At 40.0% G+C, this 17,090-nt stretch overlaps 1 protein-coding gene across 1 annotated transcript in view; it reads left to right on the forward strand.

The window, feature by feature from the left end:
* ADSS2 (adenylosuccinate synthase 2) overlaps positions 1–17,090 on the forward strand; it is a 35,999-nt gene that overhangs the window by 15,581 nt on the left and 3,328 nt on the right. The window contains exons 4-11 of the mRNA XM_079763619.1: positions 1,164–1,214; positions 6,780–6,846; positions 7,117–7,224; positions 8,243–8,324; positions 10,938–11,064; positions 12,224–12,378; positions 13,601–13,725; positions 15,258–15,355. Coding sequence (XP_079619745.1) covers positions 1,164–1,214; positions 6,780–6,846; positions 7,117–7,224; positions 8,243–8,324; positions 10,938–11,064; positions 12,224–12,378; positions 13,601–13,725; positions 15,258–15,355 — 813 coding nt within the window. The remainder of the gene's footprint in view (positions 1–1,163; positions 1,215–6,779; positions 6,847–7,116; positions 7,225–8,242; positions 8,325–10,937; positions 11,065–12,223; positions 12,379–13,600; positions 13,726–15,257; positions 15,356–17,090) is intronic.

Genomic DNA, 17,090 nt, shown 5'->3' on the forward strand with positions numbered 1-17,090 from the left:
TGTCTAATCCAGCTGAATCCACTGTACTGTGTTTCTTTGTAATACATGTTTTGTAATACTCCTTAAGCTAACTTCAGAGTGCATATTTTCCTGTCAAAACCAGCTGTAGCGGGGAAGGTTTCCTATTATGACTTATAGCACATTATCAAGAAGTCCTTCTCTCTAATCTATAAGGAATAATTTTAAAATATTATCAAAATGAACAATTTTTAATATCGAACATGAGTTTTGAAAATGTTGGGAGTATAGTGGCTTATCCTTAAAACGTAGATAGCTTACAAAGGTGTACTGTCCTTAAAAAATATATTTATTGCCCAGCCAATGTGGCTCAGTGGTGAGTGTCACTATGAACCAGGAAGTCACGGTTTGATTCCTGGTCAGGGCACATGCCTGGGTTGTAGGCTCGATCCCCAGTGTGGGTCGTGCAGGAGGCAATCGATCAATGGTTCTCTCTCATCCTTAATGTTTCTCTCTCTCTCTCTCTCTCTCTCTCTCTCTCTCTCTCTCTCTCTCCCTTCCTCTCTGAAATAAAAATGTTAAAAAATATTTATTTACCTTCATTTACCTACTCATTCAACCATTTTTTTGAACATTTATTGGATGACTGGCCCATGTTATGAAACCTCCTGGTCCCTGCTCGCAGGCATTCACAGTTGGATGGGGAGGTATATTTACAGCTCAGTGTACTAAGTAGAGTAATTGTAATACTTTGAAGGGATTAGTGAGAACATTTTATTATTTTGTTTAATCACATGTTTTATAATTGTCTTGGGAAAGGGTGCCATTCCCAAGATTAGCAACTCCCTTTACTTGAAATTCTCCCCCTATTCTACAACTACCTCCTCTTCCCCCAACTCCTACAATATGTCATTTTTTTACCATTTGCTGTTTGGGTTCCTAGAAGTGTTTTATGTGGATAGAGCTGGCTGTGTTTGGAGCTTTTATGAGCAAAACATTTAGAAAGAATGTGTGAATGAGTTTGTATATATAATGAATGACAGGTGAGAAAATTCTCGTTAAACATGTTTCCTATGCAGGAGAAAAGCTATGAAAGTGATTACTTCAGTGAAAAACACTTTTAAACACTGTTTCTAAAGAAATTAAGATGAAAGAATTTTTATACAAAATGTTCAGTTAAATGTATTTTCCCCCCTTCCTTGTAGGTCTGGAAGGCTGGGAAAAAAGGCTTATCATCTCTGACAGAGCTCATATTGGTAAGGGGGACGTAAGCATAATGCATTTATTTTTAACTATCGTTTTCCCAGAAACTTATCACACAAAAGCATTCTGTAACCAACTTTGTCTTTAATTGGGTGGTTTGTAATAATTGGGTTCCAAATACATAAAGTCTTATTAATTTTTTCTTCTTTTTTGTTTTTTATAAGGGTTAGGCTAAAATTTACCTGTTTCTGAAGGAAAAATTAGCTAGTCAAATGAATAATATAAGCAATATTTCACGAGACTGTCTAACTCTACAAAAAAATATGGCATATCAGAATATCGAGAGCATTTATTTCCACACATTAATACTCATGTAAAAGTACGTCTACCATCTGGCAAATCGAGTGACTCTTTGTGTCTCAAATGTAATAATGCTGCTTTTTAAATGATTCAGCCTTTATTCAGACTAGCCTTTTCTTCCATTACTTAGAGCAAACTGGATTCTAAAATTAATTCAGCCACCACCGATAAATTTGAGGTTTGTTTCCCTATCATCCTACTGCTGAAGTGATAGAATTGTTTATTAACGGTGACATGATTAAGAGATAATACCCAGGAAAGAGAAAGAAGAACTATAAGCCATGTAAGAAACTTATGAGTGATTGAACTCTTAAATTCTACCTAAATATGTAGTTCTCCTGAGGCAGTTGCTGCTCTAGTTTGAACATTGACCTTCATTTAAGAGGCAGCCCCATCAAAGTTCTTAGTATCAGCCAAGAAAGCAAATTAAAACCCTTTTGGACGGAAGCAATGAAGCTGTAAATCTGTCATTTTTGTTGGCTATCGTAAGCTTCTGGTTTAAAAAAATCATACTCTCAGCTGTCACTTATATAAAACATATTCTTTTGGTTATTAGCTTATCTTAGTAATTTTGTTTTATACTTTCATATGTCATCACTATAGTGCTTTAATATAGAAAGCAATGTAGTGTTATTAATATTTTTTTATACTGACAGTCTCTTAGGTAATGAAAAATGTATTTTTGTTCATTACTTTATACTATTTTTATCTGCTCACACTCACTCATTATTACCTTGTACGTATTCTGATATCATGAATATTTTATTACATCATCGTTAACTTCTTCCCGCTTCATGGGTTTTACGTTAGCGTTTTGTGTTCATTGCCTCTGTCCTGTGCACAAAGGGAGGTTCTGTGTTGGAAGATGGAAGCCACTGCTTATCTTCAGATCTTCCTCATGGTCCCCTGGCAGCTGCCTGTGGAATTCAGTGTCTGAACCTGGGCGCCACCATTTCGGATTGCACAATAGGATGATTCCTAGTGTGTGCCCTTTGAGTAAATTATAACCTTAACGTACGTAACCAGATAGTTCGGCCCTGGGTAGACATACAAGCATGCTGGTGATGTCACCGTGTGAGGAGTGACTTGTATCCCTGCCTGGATTCTCCTCCTTCCTTCCTCGTGACAAATGTTCTGGGTGTGTCACATGACAGTTTGTATCCTGGGGTGTACAGCGCATGGCTAAGCAAGTTACTTAACTACTTTAGACTACAAAAAACAAAGACAGTAGTAATGCAAAGGGACCAAAGGACCAGGATAATTAGAAAGTAATGTGGTTTAAATGTGAATTAATTTTATATTTTTATTATATTTCTTTAGTAATGATTTTTTCTTTTTTATAAATTTACGTCCTTAAAGGAAAGGTTTCCTGGTAGAGGAGGAAAGTTCAGACTAAAATTTAGATGTTAGTAATAATCTAACCTAATAATAGAGGAATATGCAAATTTGTCCGGATCAGCAGGCTGGGTTCCCACCCTCTGCTCAGGCAGCTGCAAGGCCCAGGGTAGGATAGGATATGATAGGAGTGTATAAGAAAGGAGAGGGGGAAGAAGGCAGGCCAGCATGCATACAGGCCAGGAGGAGAAACAGAAATACAGAAAGGGAACAAGAAAAAGACAAGGGAATGGAAAAGGGAAGAAAACTGCACATGGAAGGGGGTGGTGACCACGGGAGGGCAGAGCAGGTGCATCTGGTGAGGGGCAGGGTGCAGGAGGCACAGAGTGGGGAGCCCTGCCCAGATGCAGGAGGAGGGTGTTGGAGGCCGTTGGCAGGGAGACACCCACAGGTCCAGGACGAAGTGGAGGACAGTCCAAGGCCTTCTGGGTGGAGCCGCTCCTGCTTTGCAGCAGCAGTGCCTGGGCCATATGGGCCTCAGCCACCCTTGCTGGGCCAGGCATCCCAGGCAAGGAATGGGAGCAGGACAGTGGCGGGGAGGCCAGGGAAGGGAGGGCAGTGATCACCTACCTGACCAGGGCTGAGCCCAGGGCTTGGGGTTAACACCTCCCCCACCCCACAAAAGAAGCTTTAAGAAGGGAGGGAGGGAGTAAAGAACTTTATAAAGGAGTCAATGCAGAGCAGAGTTAAAGAAGGAAAGAGGATGTATGAGTGAATTGTAGGAGCTATAATGAAAATTAAGTATAGTTGTGTACTGGGGACAGAATTTAAAAGTAGGAGTCAGACAAGAAAAAAGATAAATGATAGTGAATAATTAGGCAGGTAGATAGATATTAAAACAGTGGAAGTAAGTAGAGAAGAATGTGGATGAGAAAGAGGGAGGAAATAAAAGTTTTAAAGGGGACCCAGTAGAAGCTTAAAAGGAGAATGGGAATAAGGAAGAAATGGGGGAGCGAGTAAAGCAGGTCAGAGGGAGGAAGTGAAGAAAAAAATTAAGGTGGGAAGGAAGGAAAAGGAGAGGGAGAGCAGGGGTAAAGATAAAGGAAAGAAGGAATGTAGGGAGGGAGGGAAAGTAGGAGAAAGATGGGAAGAAGGATGATGGAACAGAAGTATGAAATGAGGAGGAAAGAAAAGTTTATAAATGATGAGTCAGTAGGAAAAAGTGTTACATAAAGGAGAGAGAAAAATTGTGTGAGAGGGAGAAGCCAATAAGGAAGTCAAATACAATTGTATGTGAAGGGGATAAGATTTTTTTAAAAAGTCAATAGGGGTGACCAGCAGGTGAGGGCAGTTAGGGGTGACCAGGCTGGCAGGGCAGGGCAGTTAGGGGGATCAGATAGGCAGGTGAGCGGTTAGGAGCCAGAAGTACCGGATCGGGCCTAAACTAGCAGTTGGACATCTCCCGAGGGCTCCCAGATTGGAGAGGGTGCAGGTCGGGCTGAGGGACACCCCCCTTGCACAAATTTTGTGCACTGGGCCTCTAGTATGTGTAATAATACAGGGTGGGGCAAAGTAGGTTTACAGTTGTCCGTATGGAAAATAATACAATAATAGATAATAATACAGGAATAAACTACGTGTTTCGTGTACTCACAACTGTAAACCTTCTTTTGCCCCACCCTGTATATGTATTCTTTAACATGTGTTATTTTAGCCTGTCTGCTGTGGCTTAACCCTTTGCACTCGCTTGCTTTTTTCTCGATTCCTTTATTCTAATGCTAACGGTGTCGAGTCACACTTGACATCTGAGTGCAAAAGGTTAGTGGTTGAATGTCGACTTAAGAACCAGGAGGTTATGGCTCGATTCCCAGTCAGGGCACAGGACTGGGTTTTGTGCTTGATCCCCAGTGGGGGGCATGCAGGAGGCAGCCACTCAATGATTCTCTCTCATCATTGATGTTTCTGTCTCCCTCTCCCTCTCCCTTCCTCTCTGAAATCAATAAAAATGTATTAAAAATAATAAATAAATTGCTCACTTTATTTTTTGTTTTCTTTTGTAATTCTTTTATTATAGTTAGTATATGATATTATATTGTTTCAGATGTACACATAGTGATTCAACATCTTTATAACTTATGAAGTGATCACCATGACAAATCTAATAACCCTCTGTCACCGTATAGTTATTACAATACTAGAGGCCCAGTGCATGAAATTCATGCACTCAGGGGTCCCTCTCCCAGTCTGGGAGCACTCAGGGGATGTCCTCAGTGCTGCCACGGAGGCAGGAGAGGCTCCCGTCACCACCACTGCACTCGCCGGGCTTCTGGCTGATCGTCACTCCCCTGTGGGAGCGCACTGACCACCAGGGGGCAGCTCCTGCATTGAGCGTCTGCCCCCTGGTGGTCAGTGCATGTCATAGCAACCAGTTGTTCTGCCATTCGGATGATTTGCATATTACCCTTTTATTATATAAGATTGTGACTATATTCTCTATGCAGTACATCATGTCCCTGTGACTTCCTTTTATAACTGGAAATTTGCACCTCCTAATCTCCGTTACCTTTTCACCTATCCCCTCTGCCAGCCATCAGTTTGGTCTCTGTGTATATGAGTCTCTTTCTGTTTTGTTTGGCTTGCTTGCTTGTTTTGACCTTCAGATTCCACATATAAATGCAGTCATATGATATTTATCTTTCACTGCCTGACTTATTTCACTTAGAATAATACACTCTAGGTCCAGTCATGTTGTTGCATTTGGTAAGATTTTATTCTTTTTTATGGCTGAGTCATATTCCATTGCATACATATACCACATCCTCTTTATCCATTCATCTGTTGATAGGCACCTAGGTTGCTTCTGTATCTTCGCTGTTATAAATAATGCTTCAATGAACATAGGGTGCATATATCATTTTGAATTAGTATTTTTGATTTTTTCAGATAAATGCCCAGAAGTAGAATTGCTGGGTCATATGGTAGTTCTGTGTTTAATTTTTTGAGGAAGCTTTGTACTGATTTTCATAGTGGCTGCACCAATTTACATTCCCTCCAGCTGGGCAGGTCCCCTTATCTCCACATCCTCACCAGCACTTGGTATTTGTTGTCTTTTTGATGATAGTCATTCTAACAGGTGTGAGGTGATAGCTCCTGTGGCTTTGATTTGCATTTTCCTGATGATTAGTGATGCTAAACATCTTTTCATATGTCTATTGGCCACTTGTGTCTTCTTTAGAGAAATATCTATTCAGGTCTTCTGCCCAGTGTTTAATCAGATTGTTTATTTTTCTGCTGTTGAGTTGTAGGAGTTCTTTATGTATTTTTCTTTTATTTGCTTTTAAAAAAATTTTTAGCCTCTATATATTTTAGATGTTAAACCTTTATCAGATATATCATTTTTTCAGCAATAGAAAACCATTGAATTGTTTGTGTCTTGGAAAGCTAGCTTTGGCTACATAAAAATTTTGAATTAGCGGTGTCCCAGAGGAAATAGGCACACTCACTAAGAGGCCACAGTTTTGGTGAAAGATGAGGGAGGATTGGGACTAGTGAGGGAGAGGGAGATGTCAAAATAATCCCTAGATTTCTGGAGTCCAGAGCTTGAAGAAAAGAAGATACCTTAGTAAACGGAGCTTCATAGAATTATTGGGTAGGGTGTTCCAAAATAACCCTCTTCATTGTTTAAATCGTATAGATGGCAATAAATAGGGATGGACGATCAGACATATTTTTATATTAACATACCCGCTGGCGTTGGAACCTTCACTCCCACCATTATTGTTGCTTCTTAAAATGGACCTCATTTCTCATAATGAAGTTCGACTGAAGGGATTTATAGCTTCGGTCATTTAAAATACAATATGGTTTGCTTTCCTGTGTCATCTTTGTTTCAACAAAACTGCTCTTGTTTTGTTTCCCTGCAGTGTTTGATTTTCATCAAGCAGCTGATGGCATCCAGGAACAGCAGAGACAAGAACAAGCAGGAAAGAAGTATGGGTTTTTTTTCTTTGTTTTTTTGTTTTTGGTGTAGTTGAAGCATATCCACACCCTTATGCTTAAATTCTAGGCCAACCGTGCAGGTTCCCTTTAAGCTTTTATATAATATAAATGTAGGTTGGAGAAAAATAGTTTAGATTTCAGAGAAAATCAATAGGGTAGTGAAAAGAAACTTACAGGAAACAGCATAAACAGAAAACAGTCCGTCTGGCCATAAGAATTGCCTCTTGTCTAACTTAAAGCTTGTTTTGGTTTATTTTGAAGTTTGGGTACCACCAAAAAGGGCATTGGCCCAGTTTATTCTTCCAAAGCTGCTCGGAGTGGACTCAGGATGTGCGACCTCGTTTCTGATTTCGATGGCTTCTCTGAGAGGTAACTGACTCGTGTTTCACAATGCAAAGAGCAAATGGAATGTGAGAATTTTTAAAACTCAGATTGCAGACTGGTAAAATCAGTATTCTACTTGACTAGTGGTTGGCATGTTTGTTTTATTTAGAGTATTAAAGTTATTTTTATGCATTTTCATTGGTCCTTAATTTCAAATGAACTTTATAAAAAGTAACATGATGCTATCATAGCAGCACTCCCAAGAAGACAAAAGCAAAATTATGTTTAAGGAAAGCCAGATGGTGATTCCGTGATGGGGGGTTAGTTGGTTGCATTTAATGATAGGTGACATCAAAGGCATCATGGGTTCTATCCATTTCCAGACAGTGGTTTGTCTGCACTGTCAATGCACCTCCACCGGGGATATTAGAGGCTGATTGATAATGTCTGCCTCCATCTCTTTTAAAAGCGTCATGTAGACCATCCCTTTTGTTTTTTTTTTGTTTTTTTTATTATTTTTTATTTATTTATTTATTTATTTTATTTATTTATTTTATTTATTTACTTTAAAAAATATTTTTATTGATTTCAGAGAGGGAGAAAAAGATAGAAACATCAGTGATGAGAGAGAAACATTGATTGGCTGCCTCCTGCATGACCCCCGCTGGGGATCGAGCCCACAACCTGGGCATGTGCCCTAACCAGGAATTGAACCTTGACCTCCTGATTCATAGGTCGATGCTCAACCGCTCAGCCACACTGGCTGGGACATCGCTTTTGTTTTAAACACAGTATAATGTAATTAATTCAGATATAAGTCTTATAGTTATAGATTTCAGTTATTTTCCCCCTACATATACCTAAACTTGAGTGAAAAATATTTTGAGTGTATCATTTATTCATAATGACTAATTTCCTTTATTAGATTTTATTTTTCAGAACGTAACTTCATTTTGGGGATTAATTTGTTAGATCACTCATCGACAGAAACCATTTGAATAAAATGATATTACTCAGAATATTTGAAAGAGAGCTAATGTCTTCATTTTTCTTTATTTCTCAGGTTCAAAGTTCTGGCAAACCAGTACAAATCTATATACCCCACTTTGGAAATAGACATCGAAGGTGAATTACAAAAACTCAAGGTAATGCTTTCTGACCTTTTTAATGTCCTTTTAAAAACCTGTTTGCCAAATTGGCATCTAGAGCTTTCATTCATTCAGGCTTTGTGTTAGGAACTGGAAATATAAGGATGAAGAATACATGGAGACTTAGAAGTTATACATAAAATAGTTTATAGTGTAGTAAGTGCCACACAGGTATGTGTGAAGTATTATAGATAAGAACTGGGAAAGCAAAGTGTTTGACCTTTTTAAATCTAAAAGCATGCAGGCCTAAAAGGAGTGGTATGTTTGAATAACTTCATATGACATGAAACAAAATATTGAGTGGGGAGCAGGGAATAGGAGTAAACTACCTGAAAATAAAGTTAAACAGGTAGGAACCAAATCGTAGGTCTTTTTTTTTTTTTTTAAATATATTTTTATTGATTTCAGAGAGGAAGGGAGAGGGATAGAGAGATAGAAACATCAATGATGAGAGAGAATCATTGATTGGCTGCCTTCTGCACACCCCCTATTGGGGGGATCGAGCCCACAACCCCAGCATGTGCCCTTGGCCAGAATTGAACCTGGGACCCTTGAGTCCACAGGCCGACACTCTATCTACTGAGCAAAACCAGCTAAGGCCCAAATCGTAGGTCTTATATTGGTCTTATGTGGCTTTGGCCAAGGACTTAAACAGGAGATAAGCTTTTATTTTGGAGATAATGAAAAACTACTGAATAATTTTGCGCTGAATAAAGACGATTTCTATTATATAAAATCACTCATAGCAATGTGGAGGCTAATGAACAAAGGGACAAGTGAGACAGCTTTGGAAGCTAACAGCTCATTTAGAAGTGATAACAGACAGCGACAGTCTCTTCAGAGACAAATAAGGTAATTGGCCAACGATTAGGCCCAGTTGGCAGCTATGAGTTGTCCGTGGTGCCTGAATTAGTCAGTAGTCAAGTCTCCTATCTGCTCCACCCTCCATTCCTCCACCATTTTTGGTGAATTTCAAGCTGCTTCCCATGTATCTGACTGCTATTCCTTCTCTTCTATAATTAAGTATAAATATCCATTCCAGAACTGGATAGAAGCTTGCCAACTTCATGTGCCATTCTAAAACGGTTGCAGACCTTAGATCTCTCCCCTTACTAAAGTCCTAAAAAATAAAAGACCTCCAAGGAGCAATCTAAATTGGATTTCAGTGTATTGATGGTTGCTTACACTAGATCGCCATTTTCTTTTCATTCTGCCATGCAACAATTGTTTTAACACGTTAAGCACCCAGCCTGTTTTGTCTTCCGAACGGAAAGAATAGTGTCAGTCACCGGTGACTGACATGATGCTTATGTATTATTAGCAACTTGGAAATATTTATGTACTAAAGTATGGATATGGCTTTTCAGTTCTATTTTATACACGTTCCATGTGAATGAAAAGTAGATGAATAATAATGAACAGAATTGGGTAAGGAGGTTCTTCATAGGTAATATATGTTGAACCAGGTCTTTAAGGAACAAGGGATGTGATGATGGATTGGTCATTTTAGGCATTAAAAAAAGGACTAAAACAGGAATAAGCATGAGATTGGAGACTAGAGCCAAGAGGGGACCATGGTTTCATCAGTGGGTAGAGCACACTTTGGTGAATTCATGAATGGAAGTTGGAACTTCCATACTAGTCTGGCGAAATGTTTAAACATAATTGAAACTAGGTTTTATTGCAGTTATGCTTTATACCATAGGCAGTGGGGCAACTCTTGTTTATACTACATTTTTAATTGAATTCTAAAATTAAGCAGTATTATTCATGTAAATATGTTTTGAGCAAGTTTTATAATGCTCACGTGTAAAATAGTACTGGATATTGTCTACTAGTAATACCACTGAGATATTGTACTGTAATGGAATCCAATGGAAGAAGAACATTAGCAATCAATTATTGATGTTCGCATGCTTGGCAGTGTCACTGGTGGCCCTCACCACATTTTGAGAATCACATTTTGAGATGCAAGTTTTAAAACTCATGGTTACATGGCTTACAGATTATTAAATACTTCACACAATATAAAATCGTAATGTAATACACTCAGTTGTTTTCATTTTCCTGAAAGCTGGTTTATGAAGTGTGAGTACTTGGCTGCTCGGAGGCTGTCACCTTATTTGCAGTGAGGTTAGCCTTTGAATGCCATTGTATCTCTGCTGCTGTTGAGCTAGTGTCTCTCTCCTGGTCCTGGGAGTCAGCATGAGAGACCAGAGGTAACCCCAGTGCTGCGGTAGGGTGGGCACCATCACCTGCCCCTTTCTGCTTGGCCTTTGTCAGGTTCCACTGTCGTCAAGTCAAGGAATTAAAAAAAAAAAATAGATTTTATTGCTTTTTTACAGAGAGGGGAGAGGGATAGAGAGTTAGAAACATCGATGAGAGAGAAACATTGATCAGTTGTCTCCTGCACACCCCCCACTGGGGATGTGCCTGCAACCAAGGTACATGCCCTTGACCGGAATCGAACCTGGTACCCTTCAGTCCGCAGGCCGACGCTCTATCCACTGAGCCAAACCGGTTAGGGCAAGTCAAGGAATTTTGACTCGGATTGGTTATATTGTAAATTTATTAGTGTACATTGAAATTGGTTTTTGTCTTTGTATATAGGGTTATATGGAAAGAATTAAACCAATGGTGAGAGACGGAGTGTATTTTCTCTATGAGGCCCTCCATGGACCGCCAAAGAAAATCTTGGTAGAAGGTGCGAATGCAGCACTTCTGGATATCGATTTTGGTAAGTGAGCTATGACTTAGGGGGAGCAAGACTGAGCCCTAAAGTGCTTAAGATATAAATAATTCATGTTAGCATTAAGGGGTTTTAAAACAAGGCTGTTAGCTTGTATACATGTTCAGGAGTGGTGGAAGTTTATCATCTTATGCTAGTCTTTTTTTTTTTAAGGATTATTGTGGAAAACACAATACATAGATTAAGTTTTGTTGTTTATTAGAAAAGTCAAATTAATATTTGGGTCAGTAAGTTTGAAATTCTGTAAACTGAATTTATTATTTGGTTCATGGTTCAATTCCAGACCTCACTTCCGTAGGACTGTATGATGATCAAATAAATGCTTTGAAGCCGTGGTCGGCAAACTGCGGCTCACGAGCCACATGCGGCCCCTTGAGTGTGGCTCTTCCACAAAATACCACGGCCTGGGCGAGTCTATTTTGAAGAAGTGGCGTTAGAAGAAGTTTACGTTTAAAAAATTTGGCTCTCAAAAGAAATTTCAATCGTTGTACTGTTGATATTTGGCTCTGTTGACTAATGAGCTTGCCGGCCACTGGCCTATCCAATCTGGAAAGAAAACAGATTGTCTAATTAGCATAGTGAATAATTTTAAGTATGAAGAGGATCTTGGGTTTGGGGCATACCACTCTTCGCTTACTCTTGTCATTTCTGGGATTATTCCTGGACTAGACATCAAAAGGTAGGAAAATGCTAAAATACCATACAGTTTTTCTACTGTTGTCACTGCAGGTTGCTGCTGTACCCTATTTAATAAAGGGAGTAAAATAAATTTGTTTTAAACTAAAAGGCGAGTGTCCAAGTATATCGATTATAAGTCTACATGGCAGATTAACACCAGGGTTTTGGCATTACATTATTTAGCAGTCCATTAGGTGAGTATCTACCCTCCAGAGCTGAGTAAGCGCAAGTATCACAGAGCCACTCCAGTGTACGCGCTGCAGGCAAAGCTCTGACCACCTATGCTTTTATCTCATTACAGACAGAAGGAATCAGGACCAAAACACTGAGGCTTTGGGAGGGTGGTTACAGTTAGATTCAAGTCTGTCAAAGACCTAGACTATAATCCAGTGCAGAATCTTCATAGTAATTCTGTTTTAAAAGAATTTGTATGTATGTGTGTATATTTAATATTTGTTTCTGTTTTTAGGAACTTACCCTTTTGTGACCTCCTCAAACTGTACAGTTGGAGGTGTTTGTACTGGATTGGGTATGCCCCCTCAAAATGTTGGAGAAGTGTATGGGGTTGTGAAAGCTTACACAACTAGAGTTGGTATCGGTGCCTTTCCTACAGAGCAAGACAACGTAAGCCTTTTTCTCAGGGAATCTAATTCGAAAGTTTTAAAAGAAAAATTCATGCTTTTTTTCCCTTAATGAATTCTTATTTTCCATGCATTTCACTTAATTTGCAAGACTGATTAGAGCAACATTATAAAAAATGTATGCACACATTTATCGTTAGTGGCAGCACAAAAGGAGGGATTGGAGGGTACTTAAAGGTCATTGTCATTGCAAGGCTGAAGGAAGGCGGGTTTATGAAGGGCATTGAGATAGTGGAGGCAGAAGAAGTTGTTAAAAATGACAACTGCCTTTCACCAAAAGCTCATTAGGAAACAAGGGTGAGGAAAGTGATCTCTGGACATTGTCTCCTCATAGCCAACACTTGCATGGGGGTGACCTGGGACAGGCACTGTGTAAGTGCTCTATACCTATAAGCTCTTTGGACCCTCATAATACCTCCTTCCCCATTGTACACAGTAGGAAACTGGCTTTAAACAGAAAGGTGTAAATTATGGAATAGAGAGATCAGATGGGAAAGGTAGGTTGTAGGAAGTGTAACTTAGATCTTTGAGCATTGTTTTCAACCTTAATTCTCTTCAAAAGAGCATTGTGACATCAACAAGTACTTACTAGATGCAAGTTTGCCTTATGGTTTTCAGGAAAATCATCAAGCTATAGTTGTTCTTTGGACAATTGGCTTGTTGTTTTAAAATATATTTTTATTGATTTCAGAGAGGAAGGGAGAGGGAGAGAGAGATAGAAACATCAATGATGAGAGAGAATCATTGATGGGCTGCCTCCTGCAAGCCCCCCATTGGGGATCGAGCCTACAACCCAGGCATGTGCCCTTGACCGGAATCAAATCCCGGACCCTTCAGTCTGCAGGCTGACGCTCTATCCACTAAGCCAAACCAGCTAGGGCTTGGCTTGTTTTAATATACCAATGCAGCATTTATATTTTTTGTATATTAACCTAAATTTTGGGAAGTGATCTATATGACATCATAAAAAAATATTGGTTTTAAAATAAGGTGAAAAATGAAGCCAAAATTGGATCTATTCCAAATAATGCCTCCTTCACATAAAATCCATCATCTCTGTAGAATTCTGTCTTCAACTTAGTTATTTTCTGGAAGATATTTATCTCAAAGAGACTCTAACTTGTTGTTATCTGATCTTAAGTATAATTGTTCTAGATCGACAGCATTGGTGTCCTAATTATAAAGTTCTATTTTCTGTCCCCTAGGAAATCGGTGAATTATTACAGACACAGGGTGGAGAGGTTGGTGTGACTACTGGAAGGAAAAGAAGATGTGGCTGGTTGGATCTCGTTTTGCTTAAATATGCTCATATGATTAACGGATTTACTGCGTGAGTTTTCTTAGAAACATTTATTTCAGGAAATAATAGGATAATTCATGACCACAGGTTAAATTTTCGAAATGCAAACTTGAGGCAGTACTCCAATACAAAAAATTCTCTCTTTAACCTCTGAAATTTTAGTTCAAGGTAGAAGTGGACCAACATATAGGAGAAGGGAAGCAAGAGAGGGACCCCAGGTGATCTTCCTAGACGTCCAAGGTTGGAAGGAAAGAATCATAATACTCTTACATTCGTATGAGTATGGAGGGAAGTGCAGGTGGGTAGGTGAGTAGATAGATAAGGAGTGCAAGGGTGGAGTATGTATACATAGGTGAGGACATACAACAGTGATTTTGTGCATGGGCTTGATTGAAGTCTGACTTTTGGATTTAAACCTCAGATCTGTGCATTGTGCTGTGTGACCTTGGGCACGTTATTCCTTCTGTGCCTTTTTTATTTTTCTTTTCTTTTTTTTATATTTTATTGATTTCTTTACAGAGAGGAAGGGAGAGAGATAGAGTTAGATGAGAGAGAAACATCGATCAGCTGCCTCCTGCACACCCCCTACTGGGGATGTGCCCACAACCAAGGTACATGTCCTTGACTGGAATCGAACCTGGGACCCTTCAGTCCGAAGGCTGATGCTCTATCCACTGAGCCAAACCGGCCAGGGCCTGTTTTTCTTTTTAATCATCTAGATAATAGTATTGCTTGCCCAAACCTAGTGTTGTATCTAATTTCCACAAATTTCCCCTTAAAGCTCTGTTTTCCAGTCATTTTTTGGGGAGATGTTGATGTATCACGAAGAGTCCTTGATGTGTTTTCCTCAGTCTCTGACAGGATCTGACCGGAAGGGTGGAGGGGACTGCACCCAGAGTGAGGGGATGAGGGTTGCTGGCACAGGTGTGAATGTGCATGCATCTTGTGGTCAGCCCTGTGGAACAGTGAGATCCGCTGTCCCACGGCCACAGAATGTGTCCCGGACCCCAGGCTGCCGGCCCACAAATATGTGTTGATCATAAGAAAGTTAAACAAGAGGGTGTGGGTGAATCAGTGAAAATCTGTTTTCATTATTAGAAGAGTAACTTACTAGTAGATTAATTAATTCATTTTTTTATTGTGAGGCGAATTTATCAGTATGTTGTCCTGTTGTGTTTTATGTGTATCATGCTTTAAAACAAATTCCTAATCAGTTTTCAGAATTGCTTTGGAGCTTTTAGCTTTTTTTTAAAAAAATATGTTTTTATTGATTTCAGAGAGGAAGAGAGAGATAGAAACATCAGTGATGGAAAAATCATTGATTGGCTGCCTTTTGCATATTTCTTTCACTCTGGGGATCGAGCCTGCAACCTGGGCATGTGACCTGACTGGGAATCAAACCCTGACCTTCTGGTTCTTGGGTGGACGCTCAGCCACTGAGCCACGCTGGCTGGGTGGAGCTTTTTAGCTTTGTATGAATTTTCCTTTACTCCCTCATCATGTTAGATGTTAGAGCCTTTAAGAATTTGCTGTTTTAACATTGTCTTTTCTTCCAAAATTAGGTTGGCACTTACCAAATTGGATATTTTGGACATGTTTACAGAAATTAAAGTTGGAGTTGCTTACAAGTTAGATGGTGAAATTATACCTCATTTCCCAGGTATTTTTTTTAGGCTGTGTATAAAGAATATTTTTAGGTGAATATATTAGAGCAATTTCATAAAGCTTTTCTGTATGATTTATGATATATAGCCACATGGTTATTATGTCCTTGTGAACAGTGCAAGTATATTCACTTAGTATTGGCATTTGTTGCATAGTTGCTATGCATTTGGGTGCTGGATTGCTGCAAGCAAAATAAAACATAGGAATGAAGAAACATGTTATTTCTGAGCCCAGCTATGCTACCCCTGAATCTCACCTTTCTTAATCGATGTAGGCATTCCTCCATCCCTTGCGAAATGTGGGGTAGGAGAAAAGAGCCCTGCTTGTCAGGATAGGCAGGTCCTTACTACTTTAAGCCACCTTGTCCTTCAAGCCACACAAAGGATTTTCTCTAACCGCTAATCTGTGTCTAAAGTGGATGGATGTAGGGAGACTTTCTACGTGAGGAAAGGTGTTTTCTCAGATATACCTTTAGTTAAATGATTTCCTCAGTTACTCAGGAAGCTCTGGAAATGTTTCCAGCTTCCGGAAGTAGGAACTGGTAATTTGTTTAGCCATCCTGTAAGACTGGGGATATGCTAAACGAAGGAATATTGACTAGCTCAGTGAAGCTTGGTGGGCTGTAGGTTTTGTGACTTGCTAATGGCCATTCAGTGGGAATTGAGGCTAGCTGCAAGTTCTTTGAAACGTGTGACGTCATTGTCTTATCAGTCCGACCTCTGTGCCATCTACAGTTTGGTTTCTCTAGGCTATTTTTTCCCTTGATTCTGAATCACTGTTTCTATGTCTGAATATATTTAAGAGACTCAGATTCTGTTATCTTCCTCTGAAGCGTATTGGCTCTTGTTTTAGGGTACAATTAAATTACTGGCTGAACATCTTGAACTTATTTAGCCTGGTTTTATGCTTTGTTAGTGCAGTTATGTGAAGAGCCCAAGAAGTAGTAGGCCATTCTGCAGGCCACCAGCAAATCTAGGGATTCAGGGTTTTTCCGTGCATCCGCTCAGGTGTCCCATCCAAAGTCTCAGGTCCCACTTTCCCCCAAACAAGGGCCCTGGCCTTGTCACAGCAGGTTGGCTGGATTGGAGAACTCACCTTTCTCTGGAGCTCTGCTGTCTGTGTGACCGAGGCCCGAGCCTGAGCCTCAGCTCTCCTGCCCTCTGCTGTAGGAGATGAGATTCTCTTTAGAATCTGCTGCCGGAGGTCCTGCCTTTCACACTTGCCTGAAGCTGATGAAAGACTGAATCTTTCATTGTCTTTCTCCAGTTCATGAATGGCGTTCATCGAGAGCCATCCGATCCACTGTTCCCATGTGCTTATTTCTCAGTGCTTCAGATATTGCCAGCGCTGTACTTTGCACCAGCAGGGCATCCCCAGTCACCTCCTATGAACGTTTTAATAACTGCAACATGCCAGAGACTATCCGTGCTCTGCCCGACACCACTGATGGGCCTCCCTGCCAGCCAGCTGGCCATGATCCAGCTCCAGGACCCCGTTTTAGAGCCTTCTTCCTCACTCCACTCCTGGCACCAACTGTCTTACCTTGCATTCCTTGGGAAACAGACTTGATATAGAGATTTGCGTGCGGGTGGTTTATTCATAAGTGCTCTGAGCAACAGTGTCTGGGAGAGAGTGAGAGAAGCAGGCTTAGGCAGAGGGAGAAGTTGAACTGCAAAGTAGCTACATAAAAAGCCCTCAGCTGGTCCCATGGATGACCCTTCAGAGTTGTC

This window comes from Cnephaeus nilssonii (assembly GCF_951640355.1).
Source record: "Cnephaeus nilssonii genome assembly, chromosome: 23".
NCBI lineage: Eukaryota > Metazoa > Chordata > Mammalia > Chiroptera > Vespertilionidae > Cnephaeus > Cnephaeus nilssonii.